Raw genomic sequence first — 21,655 nt, forward strand, 5'->3', positions numbered from 1 at the left:
TCATTTCTTTCAGTACTATCAGCTTTATGGTGTCCTTTTACTGCTAACACTCTTACAATACCTGGCACTGCCTATAGATGGAACAAAATTGACGTCACTCAGCTCTTTGATATTGTTTTTAGCCAGCCATTTTTATGATTAATTCTCACTAAATTCTATCAATCAGACCATAAATGTTTAAGGTTACACATAGTTTTGTGTATTGGTACGTTATATATCTGGCTGGTGAAATGTTATGAGGTTTTTGGCTAAACGCAATGCATCAATAGCCCAGTACTCATTTACACCTGAGTGGGGTAATGAGTGTAAAGTGTCTTACTCAAGAACACAGTGCTGGGTCTAGAATTATTTAAAATCACTGTCACCCAACTGGCCAATGATCATGCTCACCATGGCTTGACTTGTGGCAAGACAAGACACTAAGCCACTGATGCCACCTTATAATATAGCCAATGCATAGAAGTCCCAATTATTTGATAATACTACATTGTGCAGCTACGTGGTCTAGTGGTATGGCACTCACTTTAGGATCGGAAGGTCCTAGGTTTGAGCCTCGCTCAGCACATAGTAGAGTCCTTGGAGAAGGCTCTTTACTCACATTCTCTCACTGTACTCAGGTGTAAAATGAGTACCTGACTGTTAACAGAGTTGTCACTGTCTGAAAAAATTGTAATATCGGCTAACAGGCATCATACATGTTAAATGTTGCTGTTGGCCAGGGACCCTTTGTAAAGTGCTTTGAGCACATTTAGTGGATATTGCGCTACATAAAAGCTCATAAAAAAAAAAAAGAATGGTAACAACTTCACGGGTGTGAATGAGTACACGATTTTAGACAGTAACGGTTATTAGAAATGTATTAGTACAAAATGGATGCCTAACAGGGAACTGATGCTGTATGAAATGGAAATATGATTACATTTGACCTACTTGGGGAATAAATGAAACATTGTGAAATGCATTTGGAATGGTAAATATGTTTGTTCATATATTCTTTTTGTTTATACAAAGAGAGACATCCCATCCGATGCTACCATCAAAGGTGGACAACCGCTAAATTGTGAATTTTTTTCTCTCTTTATATTTATATATCTGGGCAGGGTCTTCTAACCTCTAATATTTTCTATCCCCCCTGAATGTCTGTTTTCCCTTTCCATGCTGCCTCTGTCTTCGTCCTAGTTTGAGATTTCTTTTATCAACTTAGTTTAAAATCTGTCCACTTTTATTTTTTGTGTATTTTATTTACTTTCAAGTGCAATAACAAGTACCTACTACTATGCTATACTTTAAAAGTATTCCACTTCGATACTTTGGAGCCGTATTCAACGTAATAATAAATGGCACATTCAATAATAAATGGCACATTCGCACAATTTTTCAGGCAATTTTTGAATGTCCCAGTTGGCATCCCCGTATCTTTTAAAAATTGTAGCGATTTATAACATGCATTGATATGGAACTCTTGGTGGTATGCTTGTGATGAAAATAATGAAATTTAATTGGACTGATTAAGGTAGTTTATTCATCTATCTTGTCAAATAATCAGATTTTTTTAAAGTAATTTTTTTTCCATGTCAGTTTGTATATAAAAAGAGTTTTATGGATGTGGTTTTCTAACCTGCCATTGTGGGCGGAGAGGTCACTTTTGCTGTCTGGGTGGGGTTTTTTTTCTCCTCATGTTAGACAAAGAGGTCACTTTTGCTGTCTGGGTGGGTTTTCTGACCTCCCAAGGTGGGCGAAGAGGTCACTTTTGCTGTCTGGGTTGGCTTTCTGACCTCCCACAGTGGACGAAGAGGTCACTTTTGCTGTCTGGGTGGGCTTTCTGACCTTCCACAGTGGACGAATAGATCCCTTTGCTGTCTGGGTGGGTGAAGAGGTCACTTTTTCTGTCTGATTGGGTCTTCTGACCACCGTGGGCGGAGAGGTCACTTTTGCTGTCTTATATCCTGGGTTGAGATTGCTTAGTTTTTTTTTTCCTTGGTCCTTGCGGGGGGGGGGGGGGGGGTCTTTAGCTGAGTGAGAAGCAGTCAAATGTATAGTTCCTGTTTTTGAGAGATGATATTTTTACCTTGTAAATCATTTCCTTATTGTGTACTACTATTATAGTTTTTAATTTTGTATTTGTTTTTGTACTTTGTAAGCATTTGTGCCTATCCACCATTGCAGAATCCTGGATGGGACTTTCAGTCAGGTATATTGTCACAACTGGAGGGTGGTCGAGTGGTTAAGGCATTGCTTTGTGACCCGGAAGGTCCCGGGTTCGAGTCCCGCTTCAGGCACTTTAGTTTTTTTTAATTTTTATGGGCAACCCCCAATTTGCTCACTTGGACAACATGGGTGATTCCGATGACATCCGAAATCCTGTTTGACTTGGTGACGATATCTTATGATGTTATGACGAAGGGCATAATTTTTAATAATTGTCGCAACAGGCACATTAATGGATTGCTATTAGAATCAGTCCTCTGTTTTTCTTTTTCTTTGACACTTTTAACTTCCGATCTACAATTTTTACGCTATCATCATCTTCCTTTTTACTGGTGCTGAAATGACCTAAAAGTGTGTAAAGCGCCATAAAACCATGAATAACAAACAACGAAAAGAGTTGAAAGATGTGCTCAAAATTTTGACTTGTCAGCACAACATGAATCCACAGTATATTAGTCTGACAGTTTAATAATTTTTTTTTATAACCCTAATCTTTCTCTAAAGCTTTTAGAAAGATTTTTTTGAAAAAGTTAAATTTAAAATTTAAAGGATTTTATATAGAAATAAAAACAACTGAAAAAGCTCTAGGTTGAATCTGGATTATTCAATACAAAAGGCACAATTTTGCTCATCAACATATCCGAGGTCTGAGGTTTGTTCCCCAGTCGAGATGGGTCGGTTTTTTGAATGTTCTTTCTTGTGTTTTTCTCTCTGTTTTGTTTGTGTTCTTTTTTCTTGTGTTTTTCTCTCTGTTTTGTTTGGCACTGTTTCATACACACTCCACAATCACGGTGTAACAAAAACCACAAAATTCTGAAAAATTGCAAATCAATACCATGGGATATGTTATGCAGGATGATTCAATGAGTGAATACTCAATGATATTATGCGTATGTGATCGTATAATGTTCATATTGTATTGAGTCACTCACTCTGTCAGAAGGAGGGGGGGGGGGGTGGGAGGGTCTTCTGATCTCCCATGATAGACAGAGAAGTCACATGCTGTGTCTTCTATCTCCTTTCATCTGTTTTCCTTTTCCATGTCGTTCTCTGTTTTTGTTCTAAATTAAGATTGTTCGTTTTTTCCCTCTGGTTCTGGTGGGGATCCTTAGCTGAGAGGAAGACAATCCAATGTGTAATCCTTCTTTTTTTTTTTTGAGAGATGATATTTCTTCCGCTTTAAATCATCTCTCTGTTACACTATGTACTTTTATAGTTTTCAAAAATATATTATCATCATCATCATCATTGCCTTTTTCACCCTGGGTCAGGGTATAGGCCACAGACAAACCATTTCCATCCTTCTCTATCCTGAGCTGACTTTTTTATCTCGTTCCATGTCTTATCACTTCTCTGTCTGTTGTCCTTCATGAATTCTGTCATTGCAGAAACTCTTCGGTCACCCAAGCTAAAAAAAAGGATTTGATTTGTCGCCTGTAGGACCAGGTGACTCAAAAGGGGAGTCACACACCATTAGTCACCGGCTGGTTTGGCATTGGGCTATTCTTGCACCGACCCCGGACACCACACATAAAATATATTGTACTTTGTAAATATTTCCTTCATGGTGGGATGCGTTGCCTGTGCCTGGATGTGACTTTAAGATAATGTCAAAATAGACACATGGATGTATTGCTCATGAAATCTTCTGTTCCCTGATTTGAACCAGTCCCCTTTGTCTTATTTTCTCTTTGGTGCTTTTAACTTTATCTTAAACTTTCCAGCTATTGTACTAAAATGACCTAAAAGTGTCGAAAGTGCTGTAAAACCCCTAAAAACTAACTTGTCTTGGCCCAGGCCCCAAGTCCTTGACTGAGAGGGAAACAATCAGATATAATATAGTATTAATTTCGGGAGTTGCTATTTTTCTCCTTGTGAATCATCTTCTGATATGTAGGCGTTTGTTTTTAATATAATATTGTGTAGTGAGTCTATTCCTCGTGGTCTTAGTGAGTTTCCGTGCTTGTGTCTGGATGGGACTGATCTCAAACTAAGGACATCGGTAGTTTGCGCTTGGAATCTACTTCTGTTCCCTATTTGAACTTGTCTCCTTTGTCTATCTCTTCTGTGTTTTAAATTGTAAATGTATGGTTGCAGCTCTCTCTCTCTCTCTCTCTCTCTCTCTCTCTCTCTCTCTCTCTCTCTCTCTCTCTCTCTCTATATATATATATATATATATATATATATATATATATATAAATAAAAATTGAGCTTTTATATAGCGCTATATCCACTAAAAGTGCTCAAAGCGCTTTACAATGGGTACCTGACCAACAGCAACATTTAACATGTAGGACAGGACATGGCACCTGTTAAGTGATAATACTTTTTTTTTTCGGACATAGACAGCGCTGTTAACGGCCAGGTACTCATTTTACACCTGAGTACGGTGAGAGAATGTGAGTAAAGAGACTTTTCCAAGGACCCAACTATGCGCCGAGCAAGGCTCGAACCCAGGACCTTCCGATCTGAAAGCGAGTGTCATACCACAAGACCACATAGCCGCCATATATATATATATATATATATATATATATATATATATATATATATATATATATATCTGTGTATCTAAATGTGTTTGTGTGTGCATCACAATGACATTGTAAGAACGGTCAGTGTATGGAGTCCAAATATTTTTGTATGGAATCATGATTTCATGTCAGGAAATAAAAAATTCTATATTCATTATTTATGCAACCACTTTAGAATTACTGACCAATTTCCCTATTGTGTATGTGTGTGTGTGTGTGTGTGTGTGTGTGTCTGTGTTGCTTCTTTTTACCCAATCTTTCCTTCCAAGCACTCACTTACTCTGCCAAATCTTATTAACTGTAAATTTTCTTTAAATGGAACTTTTCATCCCCCAGTGTATAAGCGTGCCATGTTTCAAGAGCTGCCAACTCCCTTTTTTGGTTTTTAGGGTTAAAAAAATATGTTGCCATGATTTTTAAAATCGCGTTTTATCCTTAATTTTATTCCTAAATAATTAGTAATAAAACTATATTAATTTGAGAGCTTTTAAAGGTTATTTATGACGTATTTCTATCAGATTTAATCTCAAAGATTTTCATATCTAATTGTTTTAATATTTCAATGTTCAAGATTAATACCTAAATTATTTTCAGAGCTTATATTCCTATTTGGCGGAAGTAACTATTATTATCTATGGGGAGAGGGTGGGGGTACTCTGGAAAAATATCCCACTTTTAAAGTTGGAATCCTGATTTTTAAAAAAAAATGTAATTCTGTTTTACCGGCATTGATACATATTTCTGGTGCCAGTTATCCATTTTCAATGGCTCCTCCTAACTTATTTCAATATTTCCTTAGACTATGCTTGATTATTATTAGTGTTACAGTATTACTATTATTATTATTATTATTATTATTATTATATTATTATTATTTATTATTATTATTATTATTATTATTATTATTATTATAATAACCATTATTATTTTATTTATTAATTTTTTTCTTCGGTTTTGCGGTGAAGGATTTAACATTTGTCAAGGGAGACGGGATACTGGGCGGGGTTCCTGACCTTCCATAGTGGGCAGGGAGGTACTTACTCTGTGTCTTCTATCCCCATATATCTGTTTTCCAACTTGCTTTCTGGCTTTGTCTTGGAATGAGATTACTTTTGTCCTGGCTCTGGCCGGATACCCTTGGCTGAGAGGGAAACAGTCAAATGTATAATTTTGGGAGATGATATTTATTTTCCTTGTAAATCATCTCTGCTCTGCTATGCATTGTATTATGTTTTGTTTACATATTATATTATATGATTCGTAAACATTTGAGTGTATTCCTCTTAGTAGGGACCTGTGCTTGTATCTGGATGAGCCTTTTAGGTGATCTCAAACTAAGTACTTTGATACTGTGCTCTTGGAATCTACATCTGTCTCCTATTTGAACCTATTCCCCTTTGCCTTACATTTTCTTGGTTGATTTAATTGTAATTCTATAACTTTTAACTGTCCCATTTTCTTCCTTTTAACTGGCGCTGATATGACCGTAATGTGTTGCAAGCGCCGTAAAACCCTTAAAAACAAACAAACATACAATGCTATTGAATTTATGTATTTTACAATTTCGTGTTCTTTTAAAAATGTTTTTGTTTGATTTGTTGACACCTTTTTCTTTTCTCTAATATCCCTGTGAAGTGAAGTGGACACGTATCACGTAATCTGTTTCGATAGGCGCCACTCTAATAATGATAGATGTGTACAGATGAGCGTTTATCTATCATTATCTGTTTGCTGTTATTGGCACTGATGTGACCAGAATCATCCCCCCCCCTCCTGCCTAACCATTACCCGTTGTCTTACCTTTTCTTGGGTGCTTTAATTGTAATTCTAGAACTTTTTACTATCCCATATTCTCCCTTTTTACTGGCACTGCTATGACCTAAATGTGTTGCAAGCGCCGTAAACCCCTTAACTCACTCAACTCTAACACCGACTATATCCGTAGTTTACCCGGGTTTACCCGGGTTACTTTTACCCCATGTCTGTTTATTACGAGACAAATTATAGGCGTAGTATCAAAGCTAATGTTTTTTTAAATTTTTACATGTTAATGATAGTTGAATAAAACTATGTGCATGCTCATTTTTAACACACGTTTTCCAATTTTGAAAAGTAGGAAAGATCTCTAGGATTGAGTGAGTTAAAAACAACAAACAAAAACAAATCACTTCCCCCCCCCCCCCCCCCCGCGCGCCTTTTAACCCTAAAAACGAAGAGATCTATTTCACTGAATTGCCACATATACAGAGTTAACTGATATATATATATATATATATATATATATATATATATATATATATATATATATATATATATATATATATATATATATATATATATCAGCGTACTGCTGTGTTCTGAATAACAAGTATTTATAATTTTGTCCAGAAAACTCGTCCTTCAAATGTTAATCGATTAAACCATCGTAATGATCATCATATTTTCAAAAAAGTCTCAAACATGGGACTTCCATTCATGAAATCCCAGGTTTGAGATATTTGGGGTCATTTTAATAGATCAACATTTGAAGGACAAGTTTTCTGGCCAAAATTATAAATAGCGGTTTCTTTTTTTGATATATGGCAGCATAGTGCGTCTCAACCCCCCCCCCCCCCAAAAAAAAAATAAAAAAAAAAAAAAAAAAAAAAAAAAAAAAATACAAAACAAAACAAAAAATAAAAAACAACAAAAAAACGTTTCGTCTATTAAAAAAATGAAATAAAACTTAAACATTAAAAAAAAGTAATGAACTATTTTCTTAGTCCACAGCTTTATCAGATTATTTTCCGTGTCATGCATTCTAAATCTATTCAAAACGGAAGTAATAATATATTTAGAATTTAAATAATTGAAATTTGATACTTGACCCCGGTGTTAAGTTAGTTCTGTCGTGCTCTGCTGATTAAAAACAAACAAACAAACAAAAACAAACACGTATTTAACATGTTGGCCAGAAATCTCGTCCTTAAAATATCGATTGATTAAAAATTACCCTCTTCTTGTGCTTCGTAAGTCCCAGGTTTGACCATTTTTGCCAAGATATGGGTCATTTTAATTAATCGACTGATATTTTGAAGGATGAGTTTTCTGACCAAAATTTTAAATGCGAGTTTTGTTTTTTTTCCCCCAGCATATGCCAGAGTTATCTTTTAGGCCCACTCTAGATATAGATAGTTCGAAGATGACGTCACTCAGGTCTTTGTTATTGTCTTTTGCCATCCGCGTTTATGAGTAATGCTCACTGAACTGTATTAACCCGACTATACTATAAACGTTCATTGATACACACAGTTTTGTGTATTGGTCCGTTATACTTCCGGATGGCAATGTCATGAGCTTCTGAGCCAAGCGCATACTATCTATATTTGATAAACCCTAAGTGGCCAAAATTCGGAACTTTTTCTATCACATTGGGACCTTTTTTTCTTTTTTTTTTTAAATCTCAATTTTCTGGGTGGGTTCCTGACCTCCTACACTTACTGTGACTTCTGTACCCTTTTATCTGTGTTTTCCAACTTGCTTATTGTCTTTGTCTTGGATTGAGATCACTTGGTTTTGTCATTTCCCTTGTTCTGGGTGGGGTTCCCGACTTCCCATAGTGGGCAGGGGGGAGGTACTTGTTGTGTCTTCTATCCCCCCTGTATCTGTTTTCCAATTGCTTTCTGTCTTTGCCTTGGAATGAGCTTACTTAGTTATGTCCTGACCCTGGCCAGAGTCCTTGATTGGGAGGGAAACAGTCGAATGTATTGGTATAGTTTTGGGAGATGATATTTTTTTCCTTGTAAATCATCTCTCTGTTATGTATTATTATATTTATTTTTAATGTATAATGTAAGCATCTGAGTGGATTCCTCCTTGTTGGATAATTGTCCTTGTGTCCGGATGATACTTATAGGTGATCTCAAGCTAAGTACATTGGTGGTATGCTCTTGGATTCTACATCTGATCCCTATTTGTTCCCAGTTCCCCTTTGTCTTTCGTTCTCTTGGGTGCTTTAATTGTAATTCTAGAACTTTTTACAATCCCATTTTCTTCCTTTTTACTGGCGCTGATATAACCTGAATGTGTTGCAAGCGCCGTAAAACCCTTAAATACAAAAACAAAAACAACATATTATGTGTCTTTGATGTGTTACACGGAACTTTTATTTATAGTCTAACAAATTATCTATCTTATCTTTATGCTACAGTGGGTTTCTCCAATAATGGGCAGGGGGGTACATACTGTGTCTTCTATCCCCTTATATCTGTTTTCCAACATGCTTTCTGTCTTTGTCTTGGAATGAGATTACTTGGTTTTGTCCTGGCCCTGGCTGGAGTCCTGGCTGGGAGGGAAACAGTCAAATGCATAGTTATTATTTTGGGAGATGATATTTTTTCCCTTGTAAATCATCTCTGTTATGTATTATTATATTTGTTATTTTAAATATATAATGTAAGCATTTGAGTGTGTTCCTCTTTTTTGGATTTTGTGCTTGTGTCCGGATGAGACTTATAGGTGATCTCAAACTAAGCACATTGGTGGTATGCTCTTGGAATCTACATCTGATCCCTATTTGTTCCCAGTTCCCCATTGTCTTACTTTCTTTTGGCTGCTTTAATTGTAATTCTAGAACTTTTTGCTATCCCATTTCTTCCTTTTTACTGGCGCTGATATAACCTAAATGTGTTGCAAGCGCCGTAAAACCCTTAAAAACAACAAAAACAAAACAGTGGGTATTTGGTATATAACTGAGAGTACCCTTCCTTGCTGTTTTTTTTTCTTTCTCAGTTCTCATTTTGAACCCCTCGCCCTCTTCCCCTTGTTCTCGCTTTTCCTCGTGGGCTTTTTTGTGTTGACCTATCATCTTTAAATTTTCCATCACGTTCCCTTTTTTCCGGCCCTGAAATGATCTCAAAGTGATGCACTTGCCTCATGACCGACTATAGTTACGTCATGACTTGCCTGTAAAAATTCCACCAATTTAACAAGACGCTTTCCGCAGAAGTCGGAGCTTATTTACCCGCAGGGTGATTCAATTGATGCTATGCGCTTAGGTAAAATACTCACAACTTCCGCCAGTCGGATTAACGTACCAACTCACACAAAAAAGTAATAAGTATATTCTGATTGGTATAATTTAATGAGAATTAATCACACAAAATGGCTGATATTAAAAACAATAATAAAGAGTGGCGTCGATTTTGTTTCTTCTATAAAATGTGAACACTTATGGTTACTGCTACTACTAAACTGATTTGCATGTCTCGAGGTGTTTGAGGAAACCGTACGAATATATTGTGTTTATAATGATTTGTGAGAGTGATCATAATATTAATATTCACATTTTATTGATTTACTCCGTAAAACCATTAAAAACAAACAAGCTCTCATTCTTTTCGTAGACGTTAAATAGAATTTCATCAACAGAATAGTGTTTTGAATAATCAATTGAATTCGTATATTATGATTATAATAAATTGATTATTATTATTATCATCATCATCATCATCATTAGTACCTTTATCTATTTATAGAAATGAAAACTGCTTGTCATGTGATTCATATGAAATATTATTAAAAATAGTTTTATGTGATATATATTTTCGAGTTGACTTCACTTACTGGACTTTTCAACGAGGGCATGTCCTTCCCAGTGGACAGGGATCTTATTGATGGGTCTTCTATCCCCCTTATTGTGTTTTCTACTTTGCTTTCCGTCTTGAAATGAGATATCTTAGATTTGTTCTGGCCCTGGCAGAAGTCCTTGGTTACTGGGTGGGGTTCCTGGCCTCCCATAGTGGACAGGGAGGCACTTACTGTGTCTTCTATCCCCTTATATCTGTCTTCCAACTCACTCTGTCTTTGTCTTGGAATGAGATTACTTGGTTTTGTCCTGGCCCTGGCTGGATACTCTAGCCGAGAGGGAAACAGTCAAATGTATAGTTAGTTTTGGGAGATGATATTTTTTTTCCTTGTAAATAATCTCTCTATTACTCATTGTATTATGTTTTCTTTAAATTATATGATTTGTAAAACATTTGAGTGTATTCCTCTTAGTGGGGTCCTGTGCTTGTGTCTGGATGAGACTTTTAGTGATCTCAAGTACTTTGATAGTGTGCTCTTGGAATCTACACCTGTTTCTTATTTGAACCAATTCCCCTTTGTCTTACCTTTTCTTGGGTGCTTTTATTGTAATTCTAGAACTTTTTACTATCCCATTTTCTTCCTTTTTACTGGCGCTGATATAACCTTAATGTGTTGCAAGTGCCGTAAAACCCTTAAAAGCAAAAGCAAGTAAAAGCAAGTCCTTGGCTGAGAGGGAAATTGGTTAATTGTCTTTGAGGATGATGTTTTTTTCCCTTGCAAATAATATCAGTGTTATTTACTGTTTTTTTTTAAAATATGTTTTGTATTTGAGTGTGTTTCTCTCAATGGAGTCCTGTGGCTGTGGCTGGATAAAACTTTAAGGTCTGCGGTTTGGGTGGGGTTCCTGACCTTCCATAGTTGGCAGGGGGGTACTTGCTGTGTCTTCTATATACATATGTTTCCCAATTGCTTTCTTTCTTTGTCTTGGAATGAGATTACTTAAGTCTTGTCCTGATCCTGACCGGAGTTCTTGGCTGGGAGGGAAACAGTCGAATGCATAGTTATAGTTTTGGGAGATGATTTTTTCCCTTGTAAATCATCTCTCTGTTATGTACTATTATTTTTTTTATCTTTCACATGTGACTTGTAAATATTTGAGTGCATTCTTCTTTGCGGGATCTTGTCTGGTCGAGACTTTTAGGTCATCTCAAACTAAGTACACTGACAGTGTGCTCTTAGAATCTACATCTGTTCCCTATTTGATCTAATTCCCCTTTGTCTTGGGTATTTTAATTGTAACTACTCTATAACTTTTTGTCATCCCATTTTCTTCCGTTTTACTGGCACTGATATGACCTCCATGTGTTGCAAGCGCCGTAAAACCATTAAAAACAATAAACAAAAATAACTTTAAGGTGATCTCAGACTAAGCACACTCGTAGTGTGCTCTTGGAATCTACTTATGTTCCCTATTTGAACCAGTATCTTCCGCCTTGCCTTTTCTCAAGTGCCTTTAATCATAATAATATAGACATTTTAAAAATTATTATCCTCATCTTCTTGCTTTTTTGCTGGAGCTTAAAAACCTTAAAAACAAATAAACGAATACAGGACCTTCACAGTTTGCGTCTCTCTCTCTCTCTCTCTCTCTCTCTCTCTCTCTCTCTCTCTCTCTCTCCTCTCTCTCTCTCTCTCTCTCTCACACACACACACACACACACACACACAGCCATAATTATATATATATATATATATATATATATATATATATATATATATATATATATATATATATATATATATATCCAATCTCTATACGTTATATTGGCACCTGTACGGCCAAACTTCACACCGGCATGACGAAGATCAGTGTTTATTTTACCGCTTTATAGCTTGCTCTAGTCAATGGTCAGGAGGCAGACATTGGGAAATGTATCTACCGCAGATATTAGTCGGGGTAAACACGAGACTTGTGAGGCGTGTATTGATACGGGATCGAATGTATTCTTGTGGCACGAATAATAATAGTAACCAGAATGTGAGTGTGAAGTTAAATACGGATAGCGTCGTATTAAAAGACAGGGGATCTCAAGGACATTTATATTTAGTTTCATGATTGAAAAAAGAAATCAACGTTATGCATTTATGTACAGAAATATGAATAATAAATTTTGTATTTGGAGCGCTTGGCTTGTAGTTGTTTTGTTTACAAATAACTTCTCCACCGGTGACGTCCAATCAAGGGACGCTACTCTTCCGCTAATCTCATTCCCTATTGTCTGTACTGAAGCCTTTCCATTAGAACCTTTTCGTTCCTATATTATCTTTAAAATATATTAGAAGGTCCAATTGTTTTTGATAATCCTGATAAGGACGAACTAAAGACACATTATTTTAAAACTAAAATGTTCTCCTTTGTTCGAATAAAAATAACAGAAAATATCAAAAATCGTTGATTACACTTTAATCAACATTTTTAGAATGTACGAACACACAAAGAATATGCAATACTATAACCAACTACAAAGCAAAGTTGACATTTTTAAAAAAAGAAGAGAGAAATCAGCTTGAAACGAAAGGAAATGATTTTAAAAGAAAATATGTACCAGGACCAATTCATAATAATGTTAAAAAGTATTCCTTCAGACCCATAGAGCCTACTGAGCCGGGGTTTACCTGCTTTTCTGTAGCGCTAAACGGAAAATAGCGATTGGTTGCTACCCATGGGATAGGACGCAAAGTACATTCCACCATTATCTACCATACCCAGCTATCCAATCAGAGGAGCTAGGTGCATGGGGAGGTCAGAAATATATCTTGCCTTCATCTCACCTAGAATCGAACCCATTCCCATTTTGTGTTAAGCGAGTGCTCTACCAACTGAGCTATCAGGAGCCAGATAATGGCATTGGCAATAAATTCATCAAATAATATCATATAAAAAATAAACGTTAATATAAAAACTGCATGAACTTGAGTAGTAGAAAATAAAAAAAAAAATAATATAAGAATATAATATATGGATTACCATCATATTTGTGACAAAGGGTCCCAAAACGATATTACATAAAATAGCATGAAGTAATGAAACCATATGTATTTGTGTCATATTTGTGACAAAGAGTCCCAAAAACGATTTTACATAAAATTGCATGAAATAATGAAACCATATGGATTCATGTCATATTTGTGACAAATGTTCCCAAAACGGTACTGTATCGGAGTGAACCGGATGCATAAAATTAATTTTAAAAAAAAAACAACTTAATTTTAAAATTTCTAAATATAATATTGCCTTTCACCTTTATTATGGCCTTCATCAATGTTGTTTTGTTAGGTGGGTATTACAGATCGTGAAAAATCATGAAAATGGGCGGTAAGGAGAGAGTTTAGCCGACTTAATCAATCAGGAAGGCATTATTTTGGCAGTCGTTTTGAAATTAAAAAAAAAATTGAGCTTTCATATAGCGCAATATCCACTAAATGTGCTAAAAGGGCTTTACAAGGGGTCCCTGACCAACAGCAACACGTAACACGTAGAACGAGACATGACGCCTGTCAGGCGATATTACAATTTTTTCCGGACAGAGACAAAGCTGTTAACGGCCAGGTACTCATTTTACACCTGAGTACGGTGAGAGAATGTGAGTAAAGAGCCTTTTCCAAGGACTCAACTATGCGCCCAGCGAGGCTCGAACTCAGGATCCTCCGATCCGAAAGCGAGTGTCATACCACTTGACCACATAGCCGCACCAAATAGAAGACAATGACATCAAGTTATCAACACGAATTCAGCAAATAATCACTTGTTACAAATCATCCCAAAAAAAATAACAAAAAGAAACCCCCACACAAACAAAAGCAAAAACAAAATTAAAAAAGAACAAAATTTTAAAAAACACAAAAAACCAACAACAACAAAAAAAAACAAACAACAACTCCAAAAAACCCCGACAAAACCCCCAAAGAAACAACATAAGAAACCATAAAAACAAAACAAACAAACAAAACACCAAACAACTCTTTAGAATAATATGTGATTCCCTGTAATCCCCATGATTCAAAATTGAAAACTGTGTGTTGTTTTTTTAAAAAGAATTTTTTCTCTTAGTATTTTTGTCAGAAAGTCTTTAAAATATGGCTTCCTAACTTCGATTGAAGGTACTAGTACTTTAAAATATGGCTTCCTAACTTCGATTGAAGGTACTAGTACTTTAAAATATGGCTTCCTAACTTCGATTGAAGGTACTAGTACCATGTGAGATAAAATGGATAGGCTACTTAAAACTGGATTTTAAATTCAAGTTATATAATTTGAGTAACAATAAATGCCTTCTATAAGAAGAGAGCAGTTTCTTTTCTAGATTTTAAATCCCCCCCCCCCCTTTCCCCTAAGTCTGGTCATCATGATCTGGACTATAACCAAATTCTTTTTTTACATTGTACATTTTAACATGATACAATGATAGTAAATTTAAGTCGTTGAGTGGGTCACATTTTAGACGCAAGTGAGAAGTTCACTCTTCGCGATATTCAAGATTGCATTTCTTGACTTCACCCCCCCCCCCCCAACTCCCCAAGAAACAAAACAAAGATGTTTTAAAAAATGGCTTCGAAGCATATATGTCAAGACACTACAAGTTCTGTTTTAAATTTAAAATTTAGCACCGTACGGTCACGAATGTTATTTGCCAGAGTTGGCAACTTCCGCTAAGCAACTGGTATCAGCGTGCCCTCGAAGTCTGAAGCAGACCCTTTTCTGCAGCGGAACAAAATTCCACCTACAAGCACTAGGATGGCTCCAGTACACACCAAGGCAAATGAATATCCAAGGTGGACACTTACGTGTTCGTCATCAGTAAATGTCGTGTACATTTTGCCCAGGTAAACAGAAATCCCGATAATGGTGAACACAACTGAAAATAAAAAGGCACAGCATTGTAAAAATCACGTTATGTTACAACCGCATTAATATGTTATCATGATTAAATGAACTTTGATGACCCATCAAAGTGACTGTTATGCCCTGGCACTGGTTGTTAGGACATAACCTGAACGAGTCCGGAGTTGACCGTAGCTTCCTCGGGTTGCTAGGTATTCTGAACACTTCACCGTCCAATCAGGGGGTTCGAACCAGCGCTATAAAAGCGAGGCACGGGAAATCAGACGCAGTTGTAAGCTCCGTTGAGCTGAACACAATACCCCCATTCCAGCGGCTCTGTTTTATATTATGTTATTGTAGTGGTGTTACTTATTTGTGGATGTCAGGCGAGAGACAAGAAAGATGAATGGATAAGTAGAGTTGTGTCGTTCCTATTTGTGCTGTAGATGTAACTTAGTTTCCGTAATAAATGTATCGTGTTAATCTTGATTTCCTTTAATTTATTATCGTTCCCAATGTCTAGCCGTGAAACACGAGCCTTCTCCTTTTTTCTCTTCCCTCTGTTCAGGCTAGGCTCAGTGCGGTGGCCTGATCTTTCATTCAGAGGGAACTTATCAACAAGTTCCCTCTGTTATCTTTCTTAGTCTTTTCTTTATGTTGACGCTTCGGGCTATCTGGCTCTACCGACTCTCCGGGAGCGGCCCGAATCGTCACTTGACAAAAAAGAGAGTCAGCAGTTCTGAAAGGCAAAGATATGAAAAAGTGTGTATGAAACACAGTGCCAGACAAAGCAAGAAAGGAAACTACAAGAAAAATAATCTAGACCATTCATGTATACTCCCGTGACGATGTGTAGACATTTCATCCATTACGCGTTAACTCACTGCCATTCCCGTGTCCTTTACAAACACAAATAACCCTTCACAGACATTAGACCATGAAGCAGGAGTTTATCTCGGTTTTTATGGCGTGAAACCGACAATATTGACTGCTTGCTTCCCTTTGTATAGGACACTAACCTATCACAAAGTACTTTCCGCCAGATTGAACAGACTAAGCTATCCAATCACTTCCCAGTGGACAGGGTGCCAGAAAAAAATAACAAACAAAAGGATTCTGATAAATACTTATCTGCTAGAAGCTGTGGACTGAACTAAATATTGAACAATAATGGATATATCAACTTCAAATAAGAACAACATAATTTTAATACAGAACGTTTCAGCCTCAAAACCCTTCCCCAACAAACAGTTATAAACTGAGAAATAGTTATGTTAAATATTTTGTTGTTCATTTTTTTGGTAATGATATGGTATTAATTTTAGCTCTATACTGTGCATGAGAGTTATTAACTTACAGGTTGCAATTCCAGCTATGAGGCCAACGGGGAGGAGTATTCTAGGCACGGGTTTCAACTTGATTGTGTAGACACAACCCACGACTGGCGTCCCACATGCAATGAAGGCTGACAGAAAGCCCAGGATGATCATGGCTTGTATGGCCTTGAGGAAACCTGGGGTGAGGAGAAGCGTAGCCATCGTAAAGTTATAGCATGACACGGACCAAAAACTGACGTCAAAATGCCAGTCTTTTGCCACAAAAGAAAAAGAATCGTGAGTTGTATTCAATAGTTCAACTAATGAAATGATTTGTTTCCTTGAGCTCTACTAACGACAACTCACTAGACGTTACACAAACCTAAAAAAAAATGACGTCAAATAGCCAGTCCTAGAAGATTCTAGTGTTAGGCCGTAGCCATCGTTATATTATAGCCTGACACTGAAACCCACGAGGACTGGCATTTTGAAGTCATTATTAGTTTTTTGCACCGCCTAGTGAGTTGTCGTTGTAGTGTCCATGGAAACAAGTGGTCCCATTGGATGAACTATTGAATACAACTCACGATTTGTTTTCTTTTGTGGCCAAATACTGGCATTTTGACGTCATTTTTTGGTCAGTGTCAGGCTATAACTTTACGGTGGCTACGGTTAGGCTTAAGGTTAACGATGGCAACGGTTAGGCTTAAGGTTAACGATGGCAACGGTTAGTCTAAAGGTTAACGATGGCAACGGTTAGGCTAAAGGTTAACGATGGCTACGGTTAGGCTAAAGGTTAACGATGGCAACGGTTAGGCTAAAGGTTAACGATGGCTACGGTTAGGCTGAAGGTTAACGATGGCTACGGTTAGGCTAAGGGTTAACGATGGCTACGGTTAGGCTAAAGGTTAATGATGGCAACGGTTAGGCTAAAGGTTAACGACGGCTACGGTTAGGCTAAAGGTTAATGATGGCAACGGTTAGGCTAAAGGTTAACGATGGCTACGGTGAGGCTAAATGTTAACGATGGCAACGGTTAGGCTAAAGGTTAACGATGGCTACGGTTAAGCTAAAGGTTAACGAGGGCTACGGTTAGGCTAAAGGTTAACGATGGCTACGGTTAGGCTACAGGTTAACGATGACAACGGTTAGACTAAAGGTTAACCATGGCTACGGTTAGGCTAAAGGTTAACGATGGCTACGGTTAGGTTAAAGGCTCACGATGGCTACGGTTAGGCTAAAGGTTAACGATGGCAACTGTTAGGCTAAAGGTTATGGATGGCTACGGTCAGGCTACAGTATAATGATGGCTACGGTTAGGCTAAAGGTTATGGATGGCTACGGTAAGGCTAAAGGTTAACGATGGCTACGGTTAGGCTAAATGTTAACGATGGCTACAGTTAGGCTACAGGTTATGGATGGCTACGGTTAGGCTAAAGGTTAACGATGGCTGCGGTTAGGCAAAAGGTTAATGATGGCTACGGTTAGACTAAAGGTTAATGATGGCTACGGTTAGGCTAAAGGTTAACGATGGCTACGGTTAGGCTAAAGGTTAACGATGGCCCACGGTTAGGCTAAAGGTTAACGAGGGCTACGGTTAGGCTAAAGGTTAACGATGGCTACGGTTAGGCTAAATGTTAACGATGGCTACGGTTATACTAAAGGTTAATGATGGCTACGGTTAGGCTAAAGGTTAACGATGCCTACGGTTAGGCTAAAGGTTAATGATGATTACGGTTAGACTAAAGGTTAATGGTGGCTACGGTTAGGCTAAAGGTTAACGATGGCTACGGTTAGGTTCAAGGCTAACGATGGCTACGGTTAGGCTAAAGGTTAACGATGGCTACGGGAGAAGAGTTGATACGACTTGATGCTGTGCGCCATGGTAATTTACCAGGGTTGTCAATTTCGCAGATTTTCTGCCAATTGTCCTTTTTTTTTTTGGCAGAATTTGAAGTCGTCAGGCAGAGAAAAAACGGTTTGGCAGTTTGGTTAGACTAAAGGTTAATGATGGCTACGGTTAGGCTAAAGGTTAACGATGGCTACGGTTAGGCTAAAGGTTAACGATGGCCCACGGTTAGGCTAAAGGTTAACGAGGGCTACGGTTAGGCTAAAGGTTAATAATGGCTACGGTTAGGCTAAAGGTTAACGATGGCTACGGGAGAAGAGTTGATACGACTTGATGCTGTGCGCCATGGTAATTTACAAGGGTTGTCAATTTCGCAGATTTTCTGCCAAATGTCCTTTTTTTTTTTGGCAGAATTTGAAGTCGTCTGGCAGAGAAAAAACGGTTTGGCAGTTTGGCAGATATTTGGCAGATTTTATTTTCCTATATTAACTATATCATATATAGGTCTACTCCACGTTTTCCATGACAATTTTTATGTATTAGTGATTTTTTACAACTTGGGAAATGAAAAAAAAATGACATAGGCCTTGCGAATTTTTTGTTTAACAAAACTGATGAGTTTTCAAAGGGGGAACTATAAATAGTACGGTTTGGCAGATTTTTGTGGTATTTGGCAGATTTTTAAAATCCAGTTGGCAGAATGCCTGAAAATAATCCGGCAACCTTGTAATTTACTCACAACATTCTCCCAGCCAGGGTTTGATAGAACGAAGTCGACGTCACTCAGGTCTTTGCTACTGCTTTTTGCCATCCGCGTTGATGAAACGTTCAAGGTTACACATACTTTACTGTGTTGGTCTGTACTTCTCCTTAAATTGTATCAATCACACTATAGATAAAACGAAGTTGACGTCACTCGGGTCTTTGTTATTGATTTTTGCCATCCACGTTTATGAGCAATTCCCACTTAACTGTAATATCCAGACTATAAAACGTTCATGGTTAAACAGAATTTTGTGTGCTGGTCCGTTATACTTCCGGATGGCAATGTTGTGAGCTTCTTAGCCAAGCGCATACAATCTACAGAGGCTTGGCTGAGAAACTCACAACATTGCCATCCGGAAATATAAGGGACCAACATATACAACTATGTGTAACATTGAACGTTTATAGTCTGGTTAATACTGATAAATGAGAATTACTCGTAAACACGGATGACCAAAAACAATAACAAAGACCTTCTTCTACAATCATGACACTTCAACACTCAAATGCAACAACTAATTCATGTGACGTCATTAATTGTGTTCTTAACTGAGTGACGTCACAACCTTACAAGGACAACGCGGTTGAGAAAATCGGTCCCACGACATGTAACTTCGGAAATAAAAGCGCCGAAAGAAAACATTTGTACCCAACACATTAAACTTTATGTCAAGGAAGGTGAGTCTTTTCTGCAGGAACTTGTGACTGGTGATGAACCTTGGGTCCATCACTGACCCGGAAACCAAATTGCAGTGAATGGAGTATATATATGGGGGGGGGGGGGGGGGGGGGGGAGTGGCCGAGTGGTTAAGGCACTGTACTGTAGTCAGAAGGTCCCGGGTTCGAGCCCCGCTTCAGGCACTTTGGTTTTTTTCCTTGAGCAAGATTATTAACCCCCAATTTGCTCACTTGGACACCATGGGTGATTCCTGTTGACATTAGACATCTTGTTTAGTGATATATATATATATATATATATTATATATATATATATATATATATATATATATATATATATATATATATATATATATATATAAATAGCTCCTTTTATCAAAAAGTTGAGCACTACTATTTCATGGTTTTATATATATGTAATCGTGGCATATTGTTTAGAGTTCACTGTATATTGATGGCAAGCGTTAGGTGAAATACTCGACTGTTCTGCCCACCATATCAATCGCACCAACAACAAACTATGTACCGTATAACCTTCAACATATATATTCTGGTAGAAGGACTATAGCGAGAATTAATCACCCAAAAAATCACCGAAAAAAATAAAAGTGATCTGCAACTTCATTTGATCTATATATAGAAGGAACGAAGTTGACGTCACTCAGACCCTAGAAAGAGGAGAGCTCCTCTTTCTGGGCTCAGACCCTGCTTATCATGACTGTTAGCGATTTGTCCTCACTAAATTACAATAAGCCAGACTATAACTATCATCGTTAAAGGTTATGTGGGTGTGGGTATGTTTGTGTGTGTGTGGGGGTGGGGGGGGGGGGGGGGGGGGGAGAGGGCGTGTATATCCTAACAATCGAAGTGAGCTATAACCATGTATTCGTCCAACCTTGTCATCGACCATATGATTTGTTGCTGTACAACGATTGGTGGACATTAAATTTATCAAGAAATGTAAACACGCTGTTGTGTGTATGAAAGTTGTTAACCTACCAATGAGTCATGCTGAGCAAAATAACCAATTGGAGCGATCTATATTCATGTTTTCGTCCAACCGAGTCATCAATCACGTGATTTGTTGCTGTCCAACGATTGGACAATTCTGAACAAATGTAAACACGCTGCTTTGTTTATGAAAGTTATAAACATACCCATGTGTCAAGCTGAACACAATGACCAATCGTAATGTTAGATTGTTCAGAATCTATGAACACTTTGAGGCTATGTGGTCAAGTGGTATGACACTCGCTTTCGGATCGGAAGGTCCTGGGTTCGAGCCTCGCGCTCGGCGGGTAGTTGAGTCCTTGGGAAAGGCTCTTTACTCACTTTCTCTCACCGTACTCAGGTGTGAAATGAGTACCTGGCCGTTAACAGCGCTGTCTTTGTCCGAAAAATTGTAATATCGCCTAACAGGCGTTATGTTCCGTCCTGAGTGTTAAATGTTGCTGTTGACCAGGGACCCCTTGTAAATCGCTTTGAGCACAGTTAGTGGATATTGCGCTATATAAAGCTCAATTTTTAATTTTTTCACTTTGTAGGCCACTTTGAGCACAATTTGCAATGTGACCAATGACCTCAAGCACACGGAAAGGTAATTTTGATCATCTGCATGAAATCTTACCTGGAATAGTTAAATCCGTAAACCTTTCACATGATCTCTCTGAACACATTTCAAACAGTCCAACATATAAACGATGAACCGTATCACCATGAAAAGTCACATTCAACGTCCAATTTGGCGTGCTCATACCGACGATGTAGAATATAAATCCTAACGTCGTCATCGCCGTGGTCAGGATCAATGCACGTGGTATGGTCATGGCTATGTCGGGAATGACATAATAACAAA

The 21,655-nt window shown here is 37.6% G+C and overlaps 1 protein-coding gene across 2 annotated transcripts in view; it reads right to left on the minus strand.

Annotated features, from left to right (window-relative positions):
- Window positions 1-12,757: 12,757 nt before the first annotated feature.
- LOC144962495 (uncharacterized) overlaps window positions 12,758-21,655 on the minus strand; it is a 26,994-nt gene continuing 18,096 nt past the window's right edge. For both annotated transcript variants that reach the window (XM_078895486.1, XM_078895487.1), the window contains 3 exons: window positions 21,428-21,628; window positions 16,550-16,705; window positions 12,758-15,226 (listed from right to left, as the gene is read on the minus strand). In XM_078895486.1, the coding sequence (XP_078751612.1) occupies window positions 15,021-15,226; window positions 16,550-16,705; window positions 21,428-21,626 (561 nt within the window). In that variant the 5' untranslated portion in view covers window positions 21,627-21,628 and the 3' untranslated portion in view covers window positions 12,758-15,020. The remainder of the gene's footprint in view (window positions 15,227-16,549; window positions 16,706-21,427; window positions 21,629-21,655) is intronic.

This window comes from Berghia stephanieae, chromosome 1, assembly GCF_034508935.2.
Source record: "Berghia stephanieae isolate SIO BIC M18660-M18661 chromosome 1, UCSD_Bste_1.3, whole genome shotgun sequence".
Classification (NCBI taxonomy): domain Eukaryota; kingdom Metazoa; phylum Mollusca; class Gastropoda; order Nudibranchia; family Aeolidiidae; genus Berghia; species Berghia stephanieae.